Genomic DNA, 20,083 nt, shown 5'->3' with positions numbered 1-20,083 from the left:
ACAACCACCTGCAAACGCTGCCCCAGAGAGGGCACTATAAATACCCACCCCGCATGGCTATAAATAAGGGAAGCAGCAGTGCCCCTCTGTGCCACCTGTGCTTTGTGGGGTTGATGCTGAGTGGCAGCACCTGTGGGGCTGCTCTGCTTTTTTTGAGACACAGCTGTGGCCCTTTCAGTTACTGAAATCAGCACCTGGAGTGCAGGAGGTGCAATCAGTGCTGCAGAAGATCCTGAGCTTTGGGTTTTGCTGGTATGTTCTGTCAGCAAATTCATGATCCTGCCCTGTAAATGTTGGTTTTGCTGCAGTGATGTTTCTGGCACTTTTATTTTTTGCATTTGATTCACGTTAGTAATGCTTTCTGATTCCTTTTTTTGCTGCTTTTCTCACAGTAATGAAAGGGCCTTTATTTGGGTTTTAAAGAGCTTAACAACTTTTTTTCTGAGCTCTAGCAATGTGATAGCTTCAGGAATGCATGCTGTGCAATGTTTGGGCCTTGATGAGTTTTGATGGTGCCTTTAATTAAACTCAGAGTCCGGTTAAGTGAGCTTCTTACTCACTGATACAGCATGAGGCAGCTGTAGCATGAAGAACCATTACAAATTATGCATTTTTCAGCATAATTGTAGGTCAAGAGTAACCAGGTCAGGACTCCAGCAATTCAAAGGTCTTGGTGTTTGCAGGCACTCTTTGTTGTTTATTTTATATTTGCTGGTGCAATTCAGTTTGTTCCATAGAGGTCTCTTTAGCCATCAATCACTGACGAAGTGCTGCGTGCTGTAATTTGAGAGTAATAATTGTAGTCAGGGAAAAGCAAAGCAAACAAAATCTGCTCGTGCTGTTCTTGTGACTTGATTGGATTAGGGGCTACCTGGGATGATGGTTGTGTTGCTGCAAGTGTTACTTGCTCGTATAAATGCAATCTTGAGATGTGTAGCTGCTCTCCAGAGGACTTTCTGTAGCTTTTGTAAGTAGCTGCTACCATGATGTAGGTATGGAGAACTTTTTAGCAAGCTCTCTCTTTTGGGTGAAAGGGACAAAGGGAAGGGAGGTTCTGACCCTGCATGAGGTGTAGGGTCTTAAACTTAATGCATTTGAGCACTAATGCTTGAGTCCTAAATCTGCTTATGTTTTAAAATCTAATAGGAGAGTGCTGTGATTTTCATGCTGAGATGCACTGCTGGTGCTGGAGTGCAGAGTGCTTGTATGTTCACTGGATTTTTAGGGTTTCTCTTCTACTGCTATCTCAAATTGGAATGCAGTGGTTCAGTGAAAGACTGTCCCTCAATCTTCTGAGAGAAGCTTAGGGACACATCTATGTCATCTTGCAGAAAAGAGAGATGTAATGGAAGGTGTAGCTCGTGCACTTGCCAGTACTCATGGCATGCAGAGGCTGACTCTCAGCCCAGAAATGAAAGCAATAAGGTGATAGGTGAGCTCATATGGCATTGTCAGCTGATGCTCGTGATGTTTGTGACAACTGAAGGTCAAGACAGCGCTTGTTTTCTTCCCAAGAAGTCTGCAGCTTTTCACCCCAAATCCAGAACTGTAAGCAGTTATTTTCTAATGCCACTTTAATCACATTAATCCTGGTCTGAGGCTTGTTATCTTGTAACGACCTCCCTTTCTACTAGCTACTCAAACCAGCTTAATTGATGGAAAACACTTCTCTGCAGCCCTACTGGTTCTGCTATGTGTGAAGTGATGCTTCACAGCTGTTAAGGGGAGAACAGTTCGAACCTTGGGGCCAGGCTTGGTATTGTGGCTGTCTTCAGTCTCTGTGCCCTTCTAAAAGTGCTCTGCCACAAAAGCCCTTTTGTCCCTGAGGATGTACCTCAATTATCTTCGGGTCACAGCATGGTGCCTGGAAGTTCCATAATGATATGGAGTGGTGAATATAAAGGAGCTAAGCTCAAATTATAGCCAGGATGTATCACTTACTGGCCTTGCATTCATGTGGCAGTTGGCCTGGGATGCTGAACAGCACTACAGGCTTTATCTCCTAAATTAACAGCCTGCTGTGATGTTCTGCTTGATTACAGATGTGATTTTATTGGGTTTGGAAACTAAGAGCAAACTTGAGAGCTGTAAGACTAACTAACAGATATAACCATTCACATTATGCTAGGAAACCTATACAAAGTGAGCTCTGTAACACACAGGGGTACTTTGCAGCCTAACTTGGCATCATGAAATGCTACAGTGAATGAACAACTGCTGATGGGCAACCATCAGTATGGCATGTGTAACTGGGGGGGAGACAATAACACAGCCCAACTGCATTTTGCAGTTCTGTTATTGTCAGCAGTAGGATGTATACTCTCCTAACAGATTGAGAAGCTGCAGTGATGAGCTGTGGTCTGTGCTGCTGCCAACATCACTCACTTCTATTAGGATGATCTTGATAGGTATTTACAATTGTCCTCCAGAGGTGGCTTTTCTTCTCAATTATGGGGCTATCCTGGCTATACTGAGTCAGCTATATGCAATACAATCATTAGGATAATATAGGATCTCTGAGCAGTTAGTGAGTGAAAACTGTTGTCCACTGTGCCCCAAGGATAAATGAATCTAATGTGATTTTTAACTCCCCCTTTTTATACAGGCCTGTTGGCTGCTCCTGAGGCAGCAAGAAGCTCACTGCTGCTGAGCAGGAGACGTGCACTGCTTCCCTGCAGGGACACCTGTGAACATGGGAGTGCAACTCAGTAAGGAGCCCTTCATTGTGGTTTACAAAAAAACATCCAAGCGGGTGGAGAAAGAAGTTCCAGAGGCTGCTGCAACACATCCTCCAAAGTCTGAGGACTTCCAGGATGCTGCCAAAGAGATGCCTAAGGGAACCTGGCAGCACCGCCAGGATTCTCCAGATGCAAGCAAAAGACTGTAAGAGTGACCCAACAGCAAGTCCTCTGTGCTGGAGGTGGGGGAGGAAACGGCTCATAAAAACTGTCCTTCTGTACACTGCATCATGGACTAGTTAATGGACAACAGCAGATACTCATGTATTTAACATAGGAAATAGCCTTACTTGGAAATGGACATCTTTTCCCTGTGCTGGATGATCCCCTGTGGCTTGAGATACCTACTCCTAGCAGGTGCATATCTTAACCATACTGACTCTGGTCTTGTACGTACAAAATATAAAGCAGATACAACACCCTCTTAGGAAACTGTTACCCTGCTAGAAGCTGTCTGTTATGATCTAGTGACATACTGAGCTTAAAATGAGTTCTTCACGTGCAGTATTACATAGCATCAATGAGGTTCCTGAATGCATTGAGCCCTGTACTACCAAGACTTGCTCAAGATGCAGATAATTTACAGTCTTGCAACTTGAACACAAATGAAGTTATTTGGGAGATGCAGGTAGTCTCAGTAAAATGAAGGCAAATGCAGGAACTGAAGAAACCTGAGCTTTGTAATGGGTGTTCTGTAACCTGAGTGTTTATAACCTGGATGCCATCCAGTTATCACTGAAGTAATTTTTTGGTAATGCTCTACCTAGACTTGAGGGATCTCTTTGGATTAAGAGTTGTGCTGGGCAAAAAGACCTCAGCCTAAAAGCAGAGGTAGCGTAGCTCTCCTGCAGTTACTGTGCTCTGAGGCTGCAGTAACAGAACAAAGTCCTTGGCCATAACTGTAATAAGGTGGAAATGCCTTGCTCTCTAATTGAGGTTCAGACTGTTTTGAAATTCCCACTTGAAAAGAAAACTGAGATGTTTGTAACATGACTCTTCAAAGCATTTCTAAACCTGTGCTCTCTCCCCTCTGAAGTTTCACTTGGGTTGAAAGCAGCTTCATTATTTTTTCATCTGCTTTCACTTATGATGCTGTTGTCTCAAGCTGTTTGATCTATCTTTTTGCTAACCCCATTTTTACTCAGTCCAGTACAGATTAAGGTGGGGAATGTGATTTAAGGTATCTGAAGCAAAAAGCATCTTTTTCATATCATGTCTATGGTCTAAAGACACGGTCACCTTTCACCACTGCCTTTTTCCTTCAGTCAATGTAGGCTTCCAAGCATCTGGTGCTCAATGTGAGTTATAGACACACTCAGCTGTCCTGCATGCCTGTACAAAATGCTTCTCTTCTAGAGTGCATTGCTATAATGAGGAATAGGGATAGCATAAGGCATTTCTCTAGATGCTAGGATTTATTACCTGCTAGCTTAGCCTTAAGTGAGCTAGTTTTGCTTACCTGTGTTGATACAAACTATATTTGATATAAAATCCAGAATCCTGTTCTGTATTAGCATGAATAGACAGCTCAAGTGCTAAGCTCATGATGGGCAGACAGGTCAAACCAAGGCTAGCAGTGCGATATGATGAGCAGCTACAAGGAAAGAAATAGCCCCATTTTTTTTTTTTTTTGGCAGGCTCTGGGATGTTACAGTATTAAATTCAGTACACACGTACACATAGAATGAAGAGGCTGGGAAATGGTTTGGGCACTGGGAGCTGATAAATACACTGCATCTTCCTCACAGTGCCCACAGGCAACCTGGTGGATTGCCATACTGGGGGATTCAGCTGCAGTTCACTGGTAGGTGACTGGGACCTGCTTGCGGATCACAAATCCATCTGCAGCTGTAAGATGCTATTATAACAGATTTGCTTCCAGGCGGCAGTGAGCTTGTATTTTACCACGACTTGACAGTGGGCAAAGCAGAGGATGAGTACTTGTCAACCAGTAACCAGGGCTGTGCCCCTCTTGTTCCCTATGGCCAGCTGCAGAACAACTTGGTTTCTGTAGCTGTATGAACAGAGTGGGGCTATGAGTGCTCTGACATGTGCATGCATGCCTTTAAAGTTGGTCTCTCAAGTCAAATAAGTAAGCTTTTGCAAGAGAAGTGTAACAGCCGTTCTGATAGTAGGTCTGTGTGCTCTTTTCTAATGCTATAAATGCAAAAGTATCCACACGAAATAAGGCTTCTCATCTGTTCCTTTTCCTGTTCTAATGTGCTTTGTCAAGAGTCATAAACCAACGTTATTCAAATAAAATGTTACAGGCACCAATCTAAGAATATTTTAAGTGGTGTTAAATAACATTTCATGTGATACAAAAGAGAATGGTGTGAGGAGGAACTGAGTAATGGAACTAATATTCATGGCCATGTGAAGAAGCACCATGTGGAGCTTTGGGGATGGGGCTGGTAGCTTGCCTTGATGTATGCTGAAGTATTGGAACAGTAATACTTAAATGCTTTGCCCTGTGCTTATCTTCTACTGGAGGATGTGGTGGAGTTGTTCTCCTTGATGTGAATGGTTTATGTTCCTGTACCACCTGTTAATAAAAAAATGAAGGGGCAATGTAAACACCTACTGATATATTGCTGTGATTAAGTACCTATCAGAAAGCTCTCAAAGCCTGCTAAAGCAATTTTGATCTTACAGGAGGTGAGTTCACATGCTGTTGTTTACCCTACAAAGGGAAAGTCCGTGCTTTGTCTCAGAAACATTTGCTCTATTCTTGTGTAACAAAACATAAATAAACACATAATCCTTCATATTAAATCTTCCTTCTTCCTTTCAAAATCAATGTTTTGACTGTAACAATATAAAAATCAGAGATGAGCTGAGTGGCTGAAGAGGAGACTACAGAAGTCCAGGATGCTGCAGGGTGCAAGGAAGTGGGAAAATGAGCACCAGGGGCCTCGTGATAGGCTGCCCTGCATGAGGAAGAGCGTGATGAAGGTGTGCTGCAAGACCAAAAACAGCACTGAGAAGCCTTAAACCTTGTTCTTGATGCTGGAACAAAAATATGGCAGTTTATTAAAAAAAAACATGTCTAAATGTGCTTTGGTGTCTGTGTACACATACGTATGTTCCACGTATCCAGAATTCAATAAGGAAGTAAAATACTGTCACAAAACTGGCAGCTATGTATCTTTGTCTGCTTACACACGTGCCTGTAAGACAATGACCATTTAGATGTTACTAAATATGTAATCAGACCTGGTACATACACACTTGGCTATTTTTCAATTAAACAGGACACATATCCTCTTGATGCCTCTACTCACAAGTAACCTTTATTTGCCCTCATTTCCAAGTGAAATATGACTTAAGTGCTTCAGTTACTCGCCCTAGCTTTGCCATAACCTAACACTTTAGATCAGGTGTTGTTTTTGAGTACAAAGTATTACCTAGCTTTTGTCATCTATATCCATCCCCTGGCAGCTCTACAGTACTCTTTTCCAGGTACATCCAACTCAAACCTGCTCTCCTGGCTGGCAATGCTATCAGCTTGTACACTGAGAATGGGATGCCCTCACCAAAGGACAGGATTTTCCAATCCTGTAACTTCAGAGTTTCCTCCTGCTGTTTTAAACACCATGTTTACATCACTGCTCAATTTCAACTGAAGCTGTCCTATTAGAAAAGCACTGCATAAAAGTGATTTGTATCTATTTTGTATTTACTTAGATATGCAAACTACATATCAAACGTGCAGCCTCTGGCACAGCTTTGAATGTCAAGTGGGGCAAGATGTAAGCTACCCCTACCAGGCGTATGCTGTGATCAATGATGCATGTACTTGCAGGACTGATGTTACCCCTCTAAAGTCAACCAGAGATGGAGAACAGGAGAACAGCTGTAAAACAGGCAACTTTGATCTTCCTAAGCTTAGTAGCTTGTTCATCCAGTTTTGACTCAATCTTTTTCTCAGATTAGGCTTGCTGAGGCAGGTTTCATTAATGTACTGAGCTATGGGCCCAAACACTTTCTGTCATCCTTACAGGTGGTAAAAGTAATGGGAAAATTAGTGAAGGCAGACTAAGGACTCCCTTAGAGGCAGTGAGAACTAAAATAGTAAGAAACAGTCAAAATCTCATAAGGAAAATCTTACTTTTTTTTCTCCTATTTGTTTAACACATCCCGGTCTTCTTATTGAAGATGGAGGATGAAACATAAATAAAATGCCTTCTTTATATCCATTATTTTAGCTGCAATTTTGTGTGAAGGGAGATCTGTCAACACACTGACTTCACTTCTATTCTCAATGCACCTCTCAGCAGTGGCAGTCCATGGCCCATGCTGACTGTGACCTGGGTAATTCCTGGTCCTCCAGCAATGACATCAGCCTGAGCAAATCCACAACACTTTGAGTGAGTCAGAGTGCTCTGAGAAACAAGAGGGGAGAAGAAAGAATCAACTCTGTACTTTCCAGCCTCTGCCCATTTAGTCTTGAGGAAATATTAACACCCAGAAGCAAAGCTTTATTCTTCCTGTATCACCTGCTGGGCCTTGAGTATGATGAAGACTCCCACTGCTCCTATATCTTTCTGTTGTCCAAGAGTTGGCCTTTCCATTTCACACAGGCAACATCATTCTGCTGCATCTGAGCCTACTAATGATGCAAGTGAGATCAGCCTCAAAGATGCCCAGCCCCACTTCCACTACAGCAAAGCAAATGAACATCTGAACTCACCTTCTTTGAAGATAGCAGGTGGAGCTGAGGAAAAGCCTAACCCAACCCTAACCCTAACCCTAACCCTAACCCTAACCCTAACCCTAACCCTAACCCAACCCTAACCCTAACCCTAACCGCCCAACACAACCTGACCCTTGAAAAACGCTCTCAAATATGCCTCTGCCTGCCTTGCTTTACAACAGCATGTTGTTACAGTATATTGCTAGTGATCACTCATTTGCAATAAACAGAAACTGCATTTTAGTTTTACTTTACCCTCTGATAAAAAAACAAAACAAAACAAACCACAAAATTGCCAATAAAGTACCTTCAGCTGTAAAATAAAGCAGGCAACCACAACAGCTGTTCCCAGAAGGGAATGAGAGTGGAAGGGAACTAAATATTTAGGGAATTGCTGCCCATGGAGTTGGGGGGATTGGTTTTGTGTGGCCCCTTAGTACTATATAAGCTGAGTTTGAGGCCCAAAAGATAATTAGGAGGTTTGTGTTGTGTTCTGTTGTTTCTTTACCTGTTAGAGGCTGGTAAGTTCTCAATTTCATCTAAGCTTTGTATTTTTCTTCAACTCTCTATTTCAGAGGAGTTAATTGTGATATCTGCCGTTAGAAGAAATGTACTGGGGATATAAGCAAATGTGAAGAGGTTGAGATCATCCTAGATGGCTTTTAGATAACTGCAGGTCCTCACGTGGTTTTATGCTGGTAGCTTTTAGTTTGCTTTTAGATGCTGGAAGTGTTATTGAAACCTGCAGCTCCTTCTAATGCAATGGTTTAACTTCCAATGGAGTACTTAGAGGTTGGACTTATTTATTGAGAAAGCTATCTGTTTTTTCTTTCGTTTTAAATGAGCACAAGTACAGAGAGTTGAAGGATACCACCTGACTAATGGAAGTCTAAGAAAAGCAGTGTGATCCAGTAAGAGCCAAAAGATAAGCTTTGGCTTCAGAAAGCTTTTAGTACTTGAATGTGTTTTGTTGAATTTAATATCTTGCAGATCCTTATTTTTCAAATGTTTTTTGTAAATGTGATCCTGTGCTTCTGGTGGGAAGGTTGGATGGCTGCTAAAATATGGTGCTCTGAAATAATGGGCCTTACTGCAAGATATAGCTGAGGAATTATAGTGTGGCTGCAGCCTTAGCCCACAGTCTGATGCTGCCTTTATAGAAATAAAACAAGACCAAATGGCTTCAATCAGAACAAGAGACTTTTGTTGACAGAGACTAACTGTGCACAGTTAAAGTCACTCATCCTTAACAAAGGCCCTGACTTGTTATTTTCCTTCTATAGGATCTCCAGCTGAAAGCATGAGTTCAGTTTCCCATTAGGGCTGAAGGAGTTGCTGCTGCAAACAAACTCCATCTGAACTGCATTACTCCTGGGATTAGCACCAGAAATTATTTGGTGTTGACTGCCACCTCACAACTAATAAATGTGGGTGACATGAATCCCTGATTAAGAGTAGAGGCACGATGCACCAGAACTGAGTTAGCACTGCAGATGTTACCCTCAATAAATGTAGTAACACTGCCCTTCTATCAAACCTGTATTTGCTCAGGGTGTGCTATGGAGATGACCTCATGTGTAGCAACACTGCAGTTTTGGTCTGTCACGTAGAACCTCATAGCCTTCACAGTGTGTACACAGACCACTCTAGGAGCTAAGCCAAGGAGCCTTTGGTGTAGCAAATGCTGCTGTGGAACAGTTAAAATAAACAGGTTTTCTTTTTTCTTGCAGGTTCTGTCGAGCGACAGCATGGGGAGCAACTTCAGCATGCAGACCTGCTGTGGGACCTGCGGGAGTTATAAGAAGCAGGAGGAAGTGAATGAGGAGAGTAGTGAGACCAAGCCAATTCTGCACACCTCAGGGGACACACCAATGCATACTGATACACAGCCTTCCCCACCAGCCCTGGAAGCCTCTGAACAAATCTCTGAAGAAGCTCAGTCATTCTGCCGGGACCAACAGCTGTCAGCTGATATTGCAGAGGAGAGCATGGAGACCTGCTGTCCTGCAGATCCTGTGGGAATGACTGAGGAACAGAAGGCAGCCTGGAGCTCTGTGGATTTCTTGGTGGCATCCTCAGACAGGGAGACCAAAGAAGAGGCTGAAGTTCTGGATCAGCAAGAAAGAGAGAAAGCATGTAATACAGAAGAGAAAATAAAACCTACTCCTTATGATGAGGCCCAGCTGGCTATGCACACAGCTCAGGATCTGAAGCTTGTTGCAGATGTAGGACAGCCTGCTGAACAGGCTGGGGCTGGCAGTGAGGATGGCCCGTATGCTGGAATAACTCCCCAAGAAATAAATATTCTTGAGCTCATGGAAAGCGCATGGAAAACTGCAGCTGCTCAAGACTTTGAGATCAAGCCTCCCATGGAGACTGGTGAGAGTTTCACAGGATGGAACTCGCCACTCTGTGCTGTGCAAAAGATGGCAAAAGAGGCTGAGACCAACCTTCCTGCTGGGCACACAGAGCAGGCAGGCAGGGCTGGCCTTGCTGAAGGAAGAACTCAACTCACTGAGAGTGTCCAGATCGCATCTCCTGCAAAGGCTGCTTCTCTAATGAATGTGCAGGCTGCAGAGGAGACTGAGAACATAGTGGATCCTTCAGAAGCCATAGAGAATGCTGTGGCAGAGATGCACTCTACTTCTGCAGTGCCACAAGAAACCCTATATCCAGAAGGGTCAGCCAACCAGCTGCTTGACTTCTTACAGCAAGAGACTCAGTCTGGTGTGCCAGCTGCACAAGGGGTGCAGAGCCAAAGCTGTGCAGAATCTGCTGAATTGAGTGAGGTTTTAAGTGATGAAGACCAGCAAGTCCTCAGTGATACAGTGGGAAGTGAGGAGAGCAGGGAATGTGAGCTAGAAACTCCAGCAGATGAGGCAGAGCCACAGGAGAGGGTTGTGCAACAAATGCTGCAGCTTCCAGAAGAACTGCTTTGTGCCCAGGTGCCTGCAGAGGAAGAAGCTGAGTGTCTTAGTGTGGCACCCTTCCTGCCTGGGCACTTCATGCCTGGGAGTGAAGGAGATGTACAGGCTGAAAATGCTGAAGCTTGAGATATGTGAGGATCAATGGATTGGTGTTCAGTGCCTTTAGGAATCTTGGCCAAAAAGGAATGAGCTATCTCAGCCTTTTGGACCCAGTGTTTTGGTGGGTTTTTGTTTTTTTTTTTTTTTTTTTCCAAGTGTGTTCTGGACTTCAAAAAGTGACTTTGCTAAAGAGATGTGTGAGGTGTGCAATAGATGTTTCTAGATATTCTCCTGGATTATAGGTTGGTTGTACTTCTAGTGGCTGATTTTTTCAGATCTTGCTTTACTGGGAGAGGAGTGATTCGCTTCAACAGTGGTTTCACTGAAGAAATGCTGAGCACTGCATCCCCCAATGTAGTATGATGACATGAGGTTTCAGCTCAAAGTCTTGAGAGTCTGGGAACAGAACAGACAAAAGCTCCTCTAACCTTGCACAGTCAAACGCCTTCTGTGGCTCACTGCCACCTCTAAATCAAATGTTCCAACTACCTCCTTTTATACTTACACATTTGGTGACTGTTATTTTGTAAGCACTGAACAAATTTTCATTTGAAGCCAATGAAATAATATTCTGGTTTGTTCTTTGTATTTCTTGTAATAGTTGAAGTGCTCATACAACCTGTACTTCGTGCAGAACTTAAATGTAGTCTTAATCAGAATGCATAAGTCGGTGTATTGCAGTTTAAATCTACTGACTTTTAATGTTCATAACTTCATAATACCAATAAAAATGTTTTAAGATCATGGCAAAAACATGCTGAATGTGTTTTAATTGTTGAGCCCTTAGTTGAGGAAAAAAAAAGGCAAACTATGCTGAACTTTTCTGTCCACACTTCAGGTGATAAACAGTGACAATCTTCTCAGGAAGTCCTTTTACAAAACCTGATGACCATCTGAACTAACAGATGTATACGTGGGAGGGGGCTATGAAGGCATGCTGGAACTCTTGCATGTTTTCTAATGTGCCTGAGGATCAGGACTTTAAAGAATGCTGAGGAAAAAGTTGAAAGAAAATATATCACACTGATTTATTTTATTTCTACTTGCATGTAGCTGAGGGGCTGAGAGCTGAATATGCTAAATGAGTTGACACGTGATGGATGCCACTCCATACTTTGAAGAAAGTACTTTGGGAGTAGGATAAGCTTTCTTCAGCACCTGGACTTCCCTCCTTCCAACCACACTACAGCTGACAAATCACCCTGTAAGTCAGATTTCCAAACACATCCTCCCTTACTTAAGATTCTGTGTGCTGCAAAGAGAGAGACACCTGTAGTGTTTTTCTATTACTTAAAAGGCTGATAAACCGCAGTTCTTGCTTAGGTAGGCAATCTCTGTAGCAATGATGAACAAGAGGTTTCTCAGACCTAAAAGCAGGGAGCCATTACAAAAAGCACTCCTCTGCAAAGCCTGCTGCAAGCTCAACTTTTCAAATTCTCCAACTTGCTTGTCTTGATTTGTTCTGCTAAAGCCATGCAGTCCTTACTGCTAAAGCTTGTTTCTAAGGGCTGCTGAGCAGGGAACTGGGTGAGATAACTGCTACCTCCCCCAAATATGCCCCAGTAACGTAAAACTTCAGGCAGGAGAGAGGCTTGAGTAGGTAATCCCAAGAGAAATTAAACTCAATCACATTCATGCCTGCCTATGGGCTGATAAGTTAATTCTGTTAAGCAGGGGGATAATAAGTTACTGCACTGTATGAGAAGTTTCCTTACTGTTTGAGGGTTTAAGAGCGTGGCTTCTTAGCCTGGGAACGAGGGGAAAGCAGAAATTGTCCAAACTTTGGGAACTGTTGGGAAAAGCTCAGCACTGGCATCCAAATGGTGCTGCAGAGCTCACTCTCCGAACGCCCTTCTCGCTCTTTGAACAGAAAATCCTTCAAACAGAGCTTGTCATTCAGTTGTAATGTCAGCATGAATGATGAATGAATGAGAGATGCCCCTGGGCAGATCATCCAGTATATCTAAATGCCACAGTTAATGTGCAGAGAGGCCCTGCCATGTGCAGAGCAAGGAAGAGACAGTTCTAGGAAGAAGGAACAGCTTGAACTCGAAAAACCCAACACAGAGATCAGTGCTCTGCACTGACAGCAGCACGCTCCTTACAAGTGATGGTGCCATCTGAACAGCTTTGTAACCATTCCATGGCATTCAGTCATTCAAGCCAACCCTGAGCTGACACCTGAGCCAAGCTCCTCTTAAGGTCTATGGCTATTTGTATTTGTCAGAGGATCAGGTCTGTGCTTTTGTAGAACTGCCTTTTAAATGCATCAAAGTAGCAGAGATCAGAAAAGGCTTTTGGGAGAAAAGTGAAATCTAGCCAAGAGAGACCTGACTGCTCTGACCATTCTTTCCTCCCCCATGGGTTACAATGCCATCTTCCTTAGTGTCTCACATGTAAGAAATTTCCAGCATTGTTTCAAAGCCAGGCTGGGCTGTCTCATTTCAATACAATACAATGGTAAGGAAAAATTCCTTCTCAGAAAGATGTCCAGCACTTGTTGAAATGGTGACAACTGAGCATTTTTCCCTTGTATGAAATACAGAAATGAGTACCCACAACACTTGTAGCCAGGAGTAATTCTTCTTCTCACATGTGGTAAAAATATTAACTCAAAAGTTCCACATTTAAACAGCAAGACATGGACGCTGTACCTCATGGTTCAATGGGCAGCACGCATGGAGTAACCTCACCCAAACTCCTGCTGCATTTCTGTATCAATGGAACCACAATAACTAGACTAAGTGTAGGATGCTGAACCAGATTTGCCATCAAAAGTAGGTTCACTTAAAAATATATAAAAACAGCCTGGAATCCAGCTACTCTGACCCTCCTGTTCCTGTTCAGATCCATTGCTGCTGGCAGTGCATATTTAGGATCTGCTTTTACGCCCATGTCTGTGGGTTTAGTTTGCATTTACTGGATATTTGCTTTTGTTTTTTGCCTATGTGATCTCTTTAACTTTACAACTCCCAGTAAGTAAACACAACCAGAGTGATACTGTAACATTAATGCCAACAGAGGGTGATCAGCTATGGCTGGAAACATTAAAACAATCTGTAGCCACTGTAAAATAGCTCATTGCCTGTCTCAGTCAGTTGACGACAGCACAAAAGCAGTAAGGGGGATAATTTTTCATTCCTAACTGCCCAGTATAAAATAATATAAAGACTGCAGGTTCACTTACATCGTTTTTTTTTCACCCAGAGGGTGGTGAGGCACTGGAACAGGTTGCACAGAGGCTGTGGATGCCCCATCCCTGCAGGCATTCAAGGCCAGGCTGGATGTGGCTCCGGGCAGCCTGGGCTGCTGGTTGGTGACCTGCACACAGCAGGGGTTGGAGCTGGATGAGCGCTGTGCTCCTTTGCAACCCAGGCCATTCTATGATTCTATGATTTGTAAGTTAAAGCACTGACTGCATTCCATACATCTGTTCTTCTGTTTCTGCAGACTTAAAGTTATAAATTGAGGTCAGTTTTCATTGTCCATGACTGCACTGTTATAATCTTTAGTTTTAATTGGCAATGACCATTACAAAACAACAATAACCAAACGAATCTTGTATCAGCCATGCTCATCCACTTCCAACCCCTGCTGTGTGCAGCCATATGCTGTTTACAATGGCCATGAAATGACTGGGGAAAACAGCAAGGAAGAAGAAGGGGGGGAACTTCAGAACCTGCAGGAACTAACACTGAGAGCCAAATGGGGGAGAAATTGAGTGTGACCACCTCCTCCTATTTAAGAGAAGGCTGGTGCCTTCCTCTCCCAGGTGCTCATTAGGATGATTGCATTGGTAAGGAAGTGGCTATGGAGTGAGTGCTATGAGCTCCACGTTTATTTATTTTTTTAATATGGGTTCTTTCTTCTCTTTCATAGCCAGAGCCTCTTTGAGTGCAAGCAGTTTTTTGGTCTTGCCTTGCATAAGGGAAGGGACTGCAATTCAGTTCTCAAGATTTACTTTGTGCTGGGAGGTGTTGCTTTCTTGGTTTGCTTTGTGCCTCTTGGAGGTGACTCATCTTCTCTCAATGTTAAGGAATAAGTCATGCTATATCCTTTTTTTTTCCCCCTCTTCTTCCTGTCTGCCTTGCTTCTGCCACTACTAGCAGTTGTCCTTACTAGTAGTCTAGGCACTTTAGATGTGCTCAATTTAACTAATTGCAGCTTTACTACATGAGTCTGCAACATAATGGAATCCTACTGGCACTACTACAATCTGCTGAAAGATAACTAACAGCGGTGCCTGCATGGCTTCTAGAAGCTTAGGAGGAACTATTTTTAAGAGTGATCTGGTTTGACTGATAGGTAGCTTGTTTTCTTTCTCCCCAGACTGTTATTTATTTAAAAATCATTTCTGTACAGCAGCTCCACCTGTATTTATCTTCTGTAGCTTCTGATAACATTAGCTGGAGGATGTTATGTGAAAACATGATAACTAATGCCTACAAATGGATCCATGTCTTCCAGGTGTGAAGCTGCTGCTTTAAGAGAGTTTCCTGCTCATCTGCTGTCTGTGTGCATCCTACAGCTCCAGGAGGCAGGCATTAATTGGGCTGTTCCTTTCCATTCTGGCAATGGGTGGTCGTCTTGGCAAGAACAAGAGGCTCTGTGTGTTCCCTAAGAAAGTCACTTTTTGTAAGACCAAGAGGAAAAGGGCATCTGGGGCTGCAGGTACGTCCTGTGATGCTTCAACGTGGACTGGGGAGAACCATTTTTATTCAGCACGCATAGGGAGGACCCCCAGAGCCCCCAAACCTTTTCCTGCAGAGTCAGATTCCTTAAACACCCCTGAAGCTGAATCTGCTGCCCAAGCTAAAAAGGACACAGGAGCTGCATCTCTGCACATACAACATACTGAGGCCCCACTTTGTGCCTCTTCTAGTGATGCAGGCAATAGTGAGGGGCCACAAGACCCTGAAACCAAACCCAGCACAGAGGGGATGAAGAGCCAGGAACTTGCTGAACAGCCAAAACAAGAAGCCCAATCTGCCAGAGGCAATCTACAAGAGATGGGTAAAGCTCAAGCTGATGAGCATCCTGCTGGTGGATGGATACCCCACGAGCAACTCGGCTGCAGGGATGATGAAGTGAGGCCTCTTACAGAGACAACTGTGAAGGCTGAAGTCCACGTGTGTGCTGAAGCCCAAGGTGAGGTTCAGCCTGCTGGAATGGAGTCCAGGCTGTCAATTACTGCAGAAGAAGATGCAACAGCTCTGTGTGATTCAGAGGAAACCTGTGAGGGAAAGGATCATCAGGAAGTGCCTGTGGAGAAGGCAGCTGAGTCCCCAGCTGCTTTGTGTACAATGCAGGAGACAGAGCTGCTTCTGAAGACCATGGAGACAAGAGAAGACATCACAAGTGTGCAGAAATCTGCAGAAGAGAAAGCACACTTTGCTGCTAAAGCCTCACCTGATCCCCAGTTGGAACATGATAAAGAGGTTCCTCTTTATGAGTATATGAAAGAAAATGCTTTTGAATTGGAGCAAGCTGAAGAACAGATTGAGGTTGGTGATGATGGACAAATGTCAAATGAGATACCATGCTGCCCGCTAGGAACCCAGGCTGCTCTGCAGGATAAGGAAGAGATCAAAGCTAGCAATGGGGGAAAACAGCCTGCTGATGAGGAGTGCTGAAAGAGCACATGGAGCCTGGTGCAGCAACCACTGAGCAGGCTGAGGGTTTGTCTGCAGGAAAGCGAAGAGTCTGCTGCCTTGATCCTGCAAGGAGCCAGGATGAACAAATAACCAGTGGGAGTCTGTATCCTAAAGGGCACAGTGGGCAGGTTGTTTATGGAGCCTGCTTTAGAAAGTGGGACTGAACAGCAAGTTGGTGCACAGCTTTCCATAGGTGGCACCAACCCCCTTCTTTCCCTAGCAGGGGGGTGGTGAAGGGACACACTTATTTTTTCAGTACAAGAAGTATATTTTATGTAATTACTTTTTTTTCCACATGCATGTATACCTGAGCTAGGGTTATGGAGTTTGTAATTCTATCCCTCTGTGTAACTACAAAGGCATATTAATTCTACTTGTCTGTGCACCTCACCCTGATCATCACTGTTTGAAGCATGTTGAACTGCTGTGTGGTCTGCAATGCAACTGCAAGCAATAAATGGGCATGTTTTAATGCTTGTTGAGAGTTTCTTCATGTCCAGCTGCTCCATGGTTTGTGTTAGTTGAGTGCAGGTGAGAGTCAGGAAAAGAGCTCAGTGAAAGTGGTTGCTTCCAAAATGCAGTAAGAGAGAATTCTGATGGTGGCTTTGCTGCAATAAATGTCAGGTTCCACATGCATGATGCTGATCTCTAATAATGTAGTTCTTAAATGTAGGGAGTCTTCTTGTAAAACGTGATTAGTTGGGCAGCTGTTACTGAACTTCAAAAGCAATGCAGTGCTGAAAAGAACTGGAAAAAGAACACAGCCTAGATCATTTCCTTTAATTTCAACCAAAAAATAACAGGACTGTGCCAAATCATTCTGCTACAGCTTATGGGGAATTGTAAGTGTACTTAGACAGAAAGCTGGAGAGGCAGAATGTATAGGAGAGTGAGATTAATCTTCCCTAAGGAAACCATTTCCAGCTATTGTGTTCTTGTGTGCTTCCCATAATAGCTGTATTCATAAAGGGGGAGAAAAATAGTTAAAGGCAAGTCAGGATATGAGGGTTTTGAAAGGCATGCATCTATTTAAAGGATGACTGGTTTTACTGTCTTCATGTGCATAATCACATCAAGAATATAGTGTATCTTTATGCATTTCTTTTAAATCAAGGGACCAGGCTGGTAAGTCATAAGCCTACTGATTTAAGCCAACCTTCCTTAAAATATTTTCCCTTATGACCAAAGCAGAATGGAGACAATGTTCATGGAAATGTCAGTTTACTCTCACTTAACACACAGCATGTTCCCCCCCTTGGCTGCTGTGTGAAATCCTGAAGGCCCCTATGTCAGTTCATTACAAGCTGCCCTGGGTTGGTTACATCTAACAAAATGCTGCTTAGGTTGGTCTGAAAGAATGGATGTGCCCCCTGTACTTAGAATTAAACAACACATGTGTGGGTCTGGAGGCTTCTCCTTGCTGATGCTGAAAAAGAAACAAAGCAAAGAGCCACAGAAGCTTCTCTGCGTTGTTCTGCCTGTGTCTTACGCACTTAGATCATAACTATAATTAACTGCCAAGTATTGTCAGAGGTTGGTATTAATCATCTTCTGTTTTGCGGTTGCTGAGAGAACTCGCAGCAATGTGTTTGACAGTGCAGTGCAAAGAAATGTTGAAAGCAATGAAATGTTCAGGATGAGAATCACAGCTTTAAGAGAGAAAGGTTGTTGTTTTTTTTTTTTTTCTTGTGGTGGGCAAATGCAAAGCACCAGGAAGAAAGAAGTTAAGAGGGACAGATTAAAATGTGAAGTAGATGGCATGCTTGCATGTACTGCTGGCAAAGGATAATGGAAGTGATGGTGATGTAGGATTCCTTGGGTGACTTTCATCACTGGCTTTGGGCAAGCATTTCAGAGAACATGAAGACAAGACCTCTGGTATGGGAAGAATACGTTTGCCTTCTTGCATTAAACAATTACTCATTTTCAAGCTAAGCTTGTCACTGTATTTTATGGTTGTGATTTAATTAATGCTTGCATCTCACCACTCAACAAGGAACCACGTAACAGTGATTCATCAATTCATTCCCATTATGACTGTTTTTTGTTACCCAGCTGAGACTGAAGGTATCAGTCTAATCTAGAATCACAGCATAAGCTGTGATTACATGACACTGTTGCTGACATTCTAAAACAAACCGGTGGTTGGGGTCAATTTCAATGCCAACATATAGAATAACACTGCAGGCTACAGTTTCACAAACACTATTCCAAACTCCAAGCCTACATCAGACTGGCTTACCATAGATCTGTTCCAGTTCAGATGTTTTCCTTCAGTTTTTGTCAGCCTCTTTGGTTGCTTCAGATGTGCCACAAAGTACTGTAAAGCCAAGCTTTACTCTTGGACACCAACCATTGTGTTGTCCTGGTTTAGCCTACCCAAAATTACACTTGGGAAGATTTTGCTCTTGCAATTCTAATGGCTTGAACTGTGTGATGGAAGGGACCCTGACATTTCTGATACCTGCACTGCCTCTAATGACAACACTTTATGTTTTTGCCCTTTTCATTTTGCACGTTATTTGGCTAAAATGCTGAGTATTGATGTTGCTGGCCTCCGAATGAAAGATGCTCGTCTTCTGGTAAGCAAATAATTGGGCTCACTGACTTTGAACTGCTGAAAATAAAGATGTGATTCCAAACTTTCTAATATGATTCCTATGAGAAGAATAGGACTGAAGTTACAAAAACACTTTAATGCTTTTAAAATCCTGTTCCTGCCCTTTGAAAAGAAAGGACAGACCGTTCAGCATCAGCAGAACAGTTGTACCATCCAGAGCAGCCCCTCTATATGCCTTCCATGCCTGTGCTCCATGAGCACTGAACTCCACTGTCACTGCTGTGTGAATGCAAGCTGTACCTTTCACTGCAGTTTGCCTCTTCTTTTTTAGGCAAGTTCCAACGGCAGGATCCATTCATAAACCAGCAGTGTGAGCACAGGTCAGTTCTGTTCCCAGGCTCTAGGCTGCCCTCTTAAGATGATTAGCAGCAAATTCTTTGACTAGCAAATTGAATCACTGCAAATGAGCAGCGGAAGCATCATCACCAATTCACACAACTGTCCTGTTATAACCTTTTGCTCCCTGAAAATCTTGGCTTGCACTGTTAAGAATCTGCACTTAACAAAGCTTTATTGTGATTCAAGAGGAAACACTAAAAATACAACTTTGCAACACCCAAGAAATCAACAACTCGGGAATGAATGTTTAGGAGCTTAATATCTGCTATCTGCTCATGCTATCAGGAGCTGCAAAACGTGTTTCCCTTCCTTCTGAAGCACTCAATTCCCAGTACATTAATAGGTCTGTTTCTCTTAAACTGACTGAACTACTGACACAACTTGGTGGAGAGTTCTGAAAACAGCTGGCCAAAATAATAACACCTCCCTTAACCAAAGCTATCGCTGCTTTTTGCTGGTTTTTTGTTAACACCAAACGCTTCTGTTTCACTTAAATAGCACATCTCCTCCTGGCCATCAGCAGCAGAACATTCTGCTTGCTTCTCTGCACGCTTTTCCCTTGGTAAGGTGCGAGCCCAGGTTTAAAGCTGCAAGACCTGTCAGCAATCTGACAGCAGGATGGGAATCGTAACAAGTTCACAAACAAAAGCCAGCTCAAACAACTCAAAACCTTCCTGCACTCACTGAAGGAAAGCACTCCTCCAGAGGAAGAAACACCATTGCAGAATCCCAACCAGCTCTGCCTCCTCTGCTGCAGGTGCAGAATAAGCAGCCAGCAACATGTTGGAACTGATGAAAAGCACCTGAGATTTGCTGTTCCTGTGTGTCAGGAAGATGCATTGTGCCTATGAACCAAAGTGTAACACCTGAGCTCTAAAGCCTGCTGTGTTGCTGTTGCTCAGCCCGTGATACTGGTTATTACTGTCAACTTGCAGGTGGAAAACCCCATTGCATTTCTCTTCAGTTTTGTATGAACATTATGAGAAGAAAAAAGAAAAAATGTGCAGAAA

At 43.3% G+C, this 20,083-nt stretch overlaps 2 protein-coding genes across 2 annotated transcripts; both read left to right on the top strand.

The window, feature by feature from the left end:
- Positions 1-7,895: 7,895 nt before the first annotated feature.
- On the top strand, positions 7,896-10,487 carry LOC122185990. The gene is made up of 2 exons (XM_042882236.1): positions 7,896-7,955; positions 9,165-10,487. Exon 2 carries the CDS (start codon positions 9,183-9,185, stop codon positions 10,485-10,487), a length of 1,305 nt encoding a protein of 434 aa, XP_042738170.1. The 5' UTR covers positions 7,896-7,955; positions 9,165-9,182.
- Positions 10,488-14,237: 3,750 nt separating this feature from the next.
- LOC122186124 lies at positions 14,238-18,029 on the top strand. The gene is made up of 2 exons (XM_042882531.1): positions 14,238-14,256; positions 14,928-18,029. Exon 2 carries the CDS (start codon positions 15,035-15,037, stop codon positions 16,091-16,093), a length of 1,059 nt encoding a protein of 352 aa, XP_042738465.1. The 5' UTR covers positions 14,238-14,256; positions 14,928-15,034; the 3' UTR covers positions 16,094-18,029.
- Positions 18,030-20,083: the final 2,054 nt, after the last annotated feature.

Source organism: Lagopus leucura, unplaced genomic scaffold (genome assembly GCF_019238085.1).
Source record: "Lagopus leucura isolate 7727_CA_CO unplaced genomic scaffold, USGS_WTPT01 Super-Scaffold_100034, whole genome shotgun sequence".
In the NCBI taxonomy this organism is placed as follows: Eukaryota; Metazoa; Chordata; class Aves; order Galliformes; family Phasianidae; genus Lagopus; species Lagopus leucura.
The sequence above is the reverse complement of the archived record's forward strand: the minus strand, read 5'-3'. Positions and strand labels throughout refer to the sequence as shown.

Excerpts from the sequence above, each read along its gene's own strand:
- LOC122185990 (XM_042882236.1), top strand. The coding sequence starts at position 9,183 with ATGGGGAGCAACTTCAGCATGCAGACCTGCTGTGGGACCTGCGGGAGT.
- LOC122186124 (XM_042882531.1), top strand. The coding sequence starts at position 15,035 with ATGGGTGGTCGTCTTGGCAAGAACAAGAGGCTCTGTGTGTTCCCTAAG.